Consider the following 7,613-nt stretch of genomic DNA (forward strand, 5'->3'; position numbering starts at 1 on the left):
TATAATCATTGTTTAGTTTGGTTGCGTTTTTTTTTAATAAAACGTTTAGAAAATACAGGTAATAATAATAATATTGACAAACGTCCGCTTCCGTACATATGACGTCACTTCCGACTGTCAGGAACGCTGAGCTGCCATGGCGACGGCGACTGTGACTGAAGCGGAGCCGCTGTTAGCCGCTTAGCATGTAGCCGGGTAGTTACAGAGTGATGTAACGTTAACCAGCTGGTTAACGGAACTAACGGAACTAACGGTTTTAACGTCTCGGTGAACGGACGTAACGGAGTAACGCTGTTTTGGTCCCGGAAAAGAATCATGACTGTTCGCTTCCGGGTAAGATACAGGTGTTATTAGTAGCGACAGGTGTTAGTTAGCATTAGCAACAGGTTATCCAAACAGCGGACGTAGCTTCGTTGGTTGAACTAGTTAACAGTCGGTTTAACTTGCTGGTTTGACAGTTTCATGGTGACGTCATGAGCTAATCCAGCTAATCTGAGCCACTCGGCTAGTTTTACGGCTACTCGTCATGTCACCATAAATCCCCGTTTAATAGTGATTAATAAAGCAGGAATCGATTCCCTGTATTGATTAGTGTTTGTCTGACACACACAGCTGCTCCTGAGGACTTTATTGATTAATCCCCAGGATTGAGTTCATCACGCACTTCTGTGGATTAATCTGATCACTATTAATCGGATTACTGTGACGTCACAGCTGCAGGTGAACCGGATTATTGGTCTATTCTTGATGATGAATTGATCACCAGATTTTGAGCTCCTGTATTGGAGACAGAAACTAGAACCAGTCGATCAGCTGCTGTCTGTGGGGTCACGTTGATCTTCATGGGTGTTGTGGGACCCGGGTCAGCAGTAGAACCTGAGGTTCTGTTGGTTGCTCCAGGGTCAGAGTGAGTACCAGAGGAGCTACGGCCCCCCCCGCTCCAGGAGCGCTCCTCCCCAGCGCTGTGTCACGCTGGCCGGGCTGCACAGCCGTCACGCGTGTGGGAGCCCAGGTAGGACCCAACGAGGGATGGGCTGCTAGCATTTAGTCTTTAGTTAGCATTAGCTGCACCTTCATTTGGTCGCCTCGTCACCCAGCCCCCAGAACCGGGACCGGGTCGAAACCCTCTACAAGTCCTGGGGCCCAGGCAGAATGTGGACCCCGACCTGACCCAGGACCTCCTGCACAAATGCTACCGGACCCAGAACCACGAACAGAACCAGGTTCAGACTGTGTCCCAGGACCAGCAGAACCGGGTACCGTTGTTGTTCTGTCCAAACGTCCAGCTCGGTTTGTTCTTACTATTTTGAAACTTCCTGTTTGTGGCTAACTTCGTTCCTCCCATCCCAGCGAAGCCCCGCCCCTCTAGGGCCGACAGCCAACCACAGCTCGGCCGACCTGTGACAGTGTCTGCTGTTGGACAGCAGCCCCCGGCCAATGGGGTGAGTCGTTGCGTCTGCAGTGGGTGTGTCCGTTGATGGGCCCCTCATTGAGAGTCTCCGCCTGTGCTGCAGGTGCGGCGTGCTCTGCGGTGGAGGGCGGGGCCAAGGTCAGAAGGTCAAAGGTCAGAGTACGACAGACAGTTCGGCTGGAGGGATCCTCTCACAGCTGCCTCCCCAGTGCTGGCCGCTGAACAGGTGCTGACCACAGAACTAACCTTTGACCTTTAGCTCCCTGATGAGGTGGTGATGAGGAGGCGGGGTCTTCACCGGATTGGGGGGGTCATCCTCAAACTGATTGGCTTCACCATATCACTTGTGTCACAACGGTTTGCTCCTCGTTATCCATGAAAAGCTTCCTGGGTCGGACCTCTGATAGGACACACCCCTTTCTGTCCAGGTGGGCGGGGCCCAGAGGGATGGTGGTCGGGCCGGCCGGGGAGCGTCTCCTTACTGTAGTTGAGCTGTAGTCCACCAGGGGGAGCCAGAATCTCTGGTTGTGGAGTTAGTAAATTACAGGAAGTCAGTCCCATCGGTCACCAGCCTACAGACACGTCTGGTCGTCTGTTAAATTAGTCATGTGACTGTTTTCATGTCCAGACCATCAGGAAGAGGAGAAGAGAGTCAGAGAAGAAGCCCCGCCCTCAACGTGATGTCCCCGCCCCACAGAAATGTACCAGCACGCCCCCTTCGCAGGTTCAGCCGAGACACAGGTGTGTCTGTCCGACTGACCGTCTGTCTGACTGACTGTCTCTGTGTCTGGCTGATAGCCTGTCTGTCTGTCTGACAGGTTGTTGACAGAGTATCAGTCCAGATTTCGTTCTCCTCTCTGTAGGATCCAGGAGGAGGGCGGAGCCACGGATGGCCACACCCCACAGGTCAGTCTTCCCCTGTGAATCATGCATCATAATGAGGGGTGGGGCCAGTTCACCAATCATGTTCACGTCTGTAAATGTTCTATAAAACATCATTAATGATGCTCACTACAACCAGTCAGTACCCGCTTTAAACCCTTTAACCTGACATGAAAGGAACCGTTACCTTCAGTTATCATTAGTTATCACTGGTGATCACTGATGATAACTAATGATAGTTAATGATAACTAATGATAATGATAACTAATGATAGTTAATGATAAGTGATGATAGTTAATGATAACTAATGATAGTTAATGATAAGTAATGATAAGTAATGATAGTTAATGATAAGTAATGATAGTTAATGATAAGTAATGATAGTTAATGATAACTGATGATAGTTAATGATAACTAATGATAGTTAATGATAACTAATGATAGTTAATGATAAGTAATGATAGTTAATGATAACTGATGATAGTTAATGATAACTAATGATAGTTAATGATAAGTAATGATAGTGATAAGTAATGATAGTTAGTGATAAGTAATGATAGTTAGTGATAACTGATGATAGTTAATGATAAGTAATGATAGTTAATGATAACTGATGATAGTTGATGATAACTAATGATAGTTAATGATAAGTAATGATAGTTAATGATAAGTAATGATAGTTAGTGATAAGTAATGATAGTTAATGATAAGTAATGATAGTTAATGATAACTGATGATAGTTGATGATAACTGATGATAGTTAATGATAAGTAATGATAGTTAATTATAAGTAATGATAAGTAATGATACTTAATGATAAGTAATGATAGTTAATGATAACTGATGATACCTTGTAACCTTATTGATTAATACCTGGATAGTGTCAGCCATCAGCAGTGTGTGCATGTGTGTGTGTCTTTGTGTGTGTGTGTGTGTGTGTGTGCGTGCGTGTGTGTGTGTGTGTGTGTGTGTGTGTGTGTGTGTGTGCGCACGTTGATGGAAAACCAGTGTGTCAGAAGAGAAACCACAGAGCTCCATTTCAGGGAAGCAGCTCAGTGTGTGTCACTCTCTCTCTCACACACAAACACACACACACACACACACACACACACACACACACACACACACACACACACACACACGTCTTCAATAATCAGATATTTATTGGGTTGTATAAAATCGATTCAGGTGGGAGGAGCCACGCTTCACTCCTTCATCACATTTACAACAATGTTGACCTCTGACCTCTGAGGACTGGTCTCCGTCAGACCTGTTGATTCAGACAGAAGCAGCAGGAAGAGACACTGGCAGGATTCAAACCATCAAACCTCGCTGAGGTTTAGAGCCTGGAGGAGCTCAAACAGTTAAAGCACCTGGGGCTTGGGCGGGGGGGTGAAACCACGTTCTGAGCGTTTCTCCCCTCATCAAACGGACTGAGAGCGCCTTCAGAGCGGCGGGTTTTCCTGACGTCCTCCTGTGACGGTCGGTTCTGGTAAACGCAGCACCAACCTGACCCTGACCCTCACAAAACCCCGACAACCCCATCCTGTTTCCAGCGCTAACCTCAGCGCCGCCTGACGCGGCACTTCTGCTCTGACTGAAGGTTTCCTCTGAACACCGTGCTGAGGTCAGCACCAGGCTCCGCCCACACTCCTCCACTCAACGGCTGCAGCAGCTAGCTGAAACCCAGCTAGCTTAAATGCAACAGCTGATGTGATATTAGGATCCTTCAAAATAAACAAGCATTTACAGAGACAACCTGGAAGCTTTTATTTCATTAGCAGCTAGCATCCATTAGCAGCTAGCAGCAGCTAGGCGCTAACAGCCTCTTCTGCCTCCAGGTGGTGCTGTTGAGGCGGGCGGCCTCGTCGCACCGCCGGCGCGCCTGGGGAACCAACTTCTCCAGGGAACACCTGAGCCAGCTGCTGTCTGAACACAACGCCCTGTGGGAGGAGCCCACAGACTCAGCCACGCCCACCCCCAGCCACACCCACCCCCTCTCTGATGGCAGGACGTCCTGCGTGGACGCCCTGGACCTGCTCAGGTGAGACACGCCTCAGGTAGGGGGGCGTCGCCTGAGACCGTTCAACCGGAGTGTGAGTGTGTGTGTGTGTTTGTGTGTGTGTGTGTGTGTGTGTGTGTGTGTGTGTGTGTGTGTGTGTGTGTGTGTGTGTGTGTGTGTGTGTGTGTGTGTGTGTGTGTGTGTGTGTGTGTGTGTGTTTGTTCCACTCCAGCAGGGGTCGGGTACTGAGGAAGACGACACGCGACCCGGAGGAGGAGAGGAAGAGGAAAAAGAAGAATGTACAGAGTAACAGGAACACGTTAACACTCTGCTGTGATTGGTTGACAGAAAACATTCTTTATTCACTCCTTCTAAAATGTGTGTGTGTGTGTGTGTGTGTGTGTGTGTGTGTCTGTGTGTGTGTGTGTGTGTGTGTGTAGGGAGGAGGGCAGGTTACCGACTCCAAGGTTGAAGATGTTGACACCTGTTCAGAGAACCCATCATGACCTCACCACACCTGCCACAGGTACACACACGCACAGACACACACACAGACACACACACACACACACACACACACACACACACACACACACACACACACACACACACACACACACACACACACACACACAGTGACATTGTTTCTCCTCCAGGAGGCGCTCTGCTGGTGGGGAGGATGAGGAGCAGCGATTCTTCATCCAAACAGGTAATGTTCTACACACAGGGGTCAATGCTGATGTCTGATTGGCTGGAAACTGATTGGCTGGTCTCTGATTGGTTGCTGGATAATAGCTCTTCATTGTGCTAGCATAGCATTAGCCTCCTAGCCATTATTGGTTGTTAATCTAGTGTGTTTGTTTCCACCCAGACATGTGGGTCAGCCATTTCCATGGCAGCGGGGGCGGAGCCTGCTTTTGATGTCCCACCCACACCTAAAGAGGCGTGGCCAGACTGCAACCCCATTCTCCTTCCCGACCCTGACTCCTCCCCTGAGCTCCAGCTAGCCATCAGCGATCCCCCTGAGGCGACGGGGATGAGGCAGAGGCCCGCCCCCCCAGTAGCCCCGCCCCCCCGCTGTATCCACGGCTCCCTCCGTCACCCTGACTTCCAACACAACGGTAAGCTATCAATACCTGATCAATACCATGATCAGTTCTGATCTGTACGATGATGGTGATGATGATGAAGAGGTAGATGATGATGATGGTGATGATGGTGAAGAGGGAGATGAAGGTGATGATGATGGTGATGATGATGAAGAGGGAGATGAAGATGGTAATGATGGTGGTGATGGTGGTGATGATGATGATGATGGTGGTGATGGTGGTGGTGATGATGGTGACGATGGTGATGATGGTGATGATGATGATGATGATGATGATGATGATGATAATGATGATGATAGTGATGATGGTGATGATGATGATGATAGTGATGACGGTGATGGTGATGGTGGTGGTGATGACGATGATGGTGATGATAGTGATGACGGTGATGGTGATGATGACGATGATGGTGATAGTGATGGTGATGATGGCGCCTGTAACCTGTAACCCCCCCGTGTGTAATTAACATATATTTACATGTGTGGGTGAAGTGAAAAAGAATTTCCCCAAGAGGGACGAATAAAGGACTGATTATTATTGTTATTATTATTATTATTATTATTATTATTATTGTGGTGGTGATGGTGGTGATGCACCTGTCTCCTTAGGTGAGTTGGGTGTGCGGCTGTGGGGGCGTGGCTGCTCAGGTGGGGGGTGTGGCTCCGATGAAGGTGAACATCCAAAACTTTCCTTCATTTCAAAAATATTCTTTTTTTTTTCTGAAGTCCTAAAACTCTTCTGCCGTTGCCTAGACGACCGGCTGTCGGTGATGTCATGGCGTTCGGCCGCTTCCTGCTCGCTGGCGTCCGCCGTGCTGGAGCGCGCTCAGAAGAGACGGGAGGAGTTCTGGGGCAAAAGATGACCGTGTGTCTGCTGTTGCTACGGAAACCAGGGTGTTACTAATAGATACGGGTGGATCGATCAGTTATTGATTGGTGATTCCAGACGAGTTTACATAGTTGTTGTTTACGTAGATGTTGTTTACGTCAGAAAGATGATGTCACAAGTCAGAAAGATGATGTCACAGGTAATTAAAAACGCATTCATGTTATTTTGTTTCATGTCTTTATTTTTACTCGACGCTCAGAGGTCGTTGACCTCGGCCTGATTGAGCCATGAATGAAGTTTTTCTGTGTCAGCTGATTGTGACGCCTTCAGTCAGTCTCTGCGGGCGTCGCCCTCATCGTCACGGCGACAAAAACCCGACACCCGATCTGAAGCTGAGAGGGAAAGGCGGAACTTTTTAACCAGGAAAGTCTCATTTCTAAAGGAACGGGGGCTCCTACAGGAAGTCCCCTCATCCAGTGGGTGAGTCACCTGATCACACCTGTGATAACCCCCCCCCTGTGACATCATCATCGTCACACCTTCATCTTTCAATTCAGGCTAAAACAAAGTAAATGTTAATCATTAAAGGAGGAAATCTGTCTGGACTCAGATTCATCCATCAGTGATTTTATCTTTAACAACAAATAAATGTTGTTGTTTTAGTCGCCGCGTCATGTGACACCATAAATAAATATAAATAAAACTACTTCCTCCATCGGACGTGTGATGACATCACAGTGACGTTAAACACCAACCGGAACGACCAGTTTGAGTGTCGGGGAAGTTTGAGAGGGAAAATGGAGTTCCAGCTCATAATCCACTGGGGACACACATACACACACACACACACACACACACACACACACAAAAGAGGAAGTGATGTCAGTGGAGAACCAATAAAAATTGTAAATTGATGATGACAAACATAATCAGAGTCACAGTTAATTTCCTATTTATGTCAGCAAACACTGACCTGTGTGTGTATGTATGTGTGTGTGTGTGTGTGTGTGTGTGTGTGTGTGTGTGTGTGTGTGTGTGTGGGGTTTTTTCGATGGTTACCTGTCCTATATTTCTGCAGAGGGGGCGGAGCGTTGCCGTGTATAAAATGAGGCAGAGGAGTCTCTGATTCATCACTCCTCGTCTTCACCATGCAGCTCTCATCGCTCGTCTTGTGGCTCCGCCCCACTGCCGCCGTGATGCTCCTCCTCCTCCTGCCGCTGCTCCTGATTGGACAAGCCCAGTGGGCGGCAGGGCACCCCGTGGACCGGGAGCTCAGCCCACCGCTCCGGAGCCCGGAGACCTACCAGGCCGTTGCCAACGTGTCACAGCACGTGAGTGGAACGCGTCTGATTGGCCGCTGCGAGTCAGGAGGCGGAGCCA

At 48.7% G+C, this 7,613-nt stretch overlaps 1 protein-coding gene across 2 annotated transcripts; it reads left to right on the plus strand.

The window, feature by feature from the left end:
• Positions 1-122: 122 nt before the first annotated feature.
• Positions 123-6,456, plus strand: mdm1 (Mdm1 nuclear protein). Of its 2 annotated transcripts, none has more exons than XM_068307375.1 (13): positions 123-333; positions 901-1,012; positions 1,098-1,256; positions 1,351-1,442; positions 1,515-1,637; positions 2,040-2,152; positions 2,230-2,317; positions 4,136-4,338; positions 4,737-4,822; positions 4,953-5,005; positions 5,168-5,417; positions 6,014-6,076; positions 6,158-6,456. In XM_068307375.1, the coding sequence occupies exons 1-13, from the start codon at positions 316-318 to the stop codon at positions 6,265-6,267; spliced, it is 1,470 nt and encodes a 489-aa protein (XP_068163476.1). In that variant the 5' UTR covers positions 123-315; the 3' UTR covers positions 6,268-6,456. The 2 variants fall into 2 exon arrangements, with proteins under 2 accessions (XP_068163476.1, XP_068163477.1); XM_068307376.1 differs by having other exon boundaries at positions 2,275-2,317.
• The last annotated feature ends 1,157 nt before the right edge of the window (positions 6,457-7,613 follow it).

Source organism: Antennarius striatus, chromosome 22 (assembly GCF_040054535.1).
Source record: "Antennarius striatus isolate MH-2024 chromosome 22, ASM4005453v1, whole genome shotgun sequence".
In the NCBI taxonomy this organism is placed as follows: domain Eukaryota; kingdom Metazoa; phylum Chordata; class Actinopteri; order Lophiiformes; family Antennariidae; genus Antennarius; species Antennarius striatus.

Bases quoted from the DNA above. Each gene is read 5' to 3' on its own strand.
- mdm1 (XM_068307375.1), top strand. The intron at 1,257-1,350 runs GTACCGTTGTTG...CTCCCATCCCAG, and splicing joins CCCAGGACCAGCAGAACCGG to CGAAGCCCCGCCCCTCTAGG. The intron at 4,339-4,736 runs GTGAGACACGCC...GTGTGTGTGTAG, and splicing joins GACGCCCTGGACCTGCTCAG to GGAGGAGGGCAGGTTACCGA.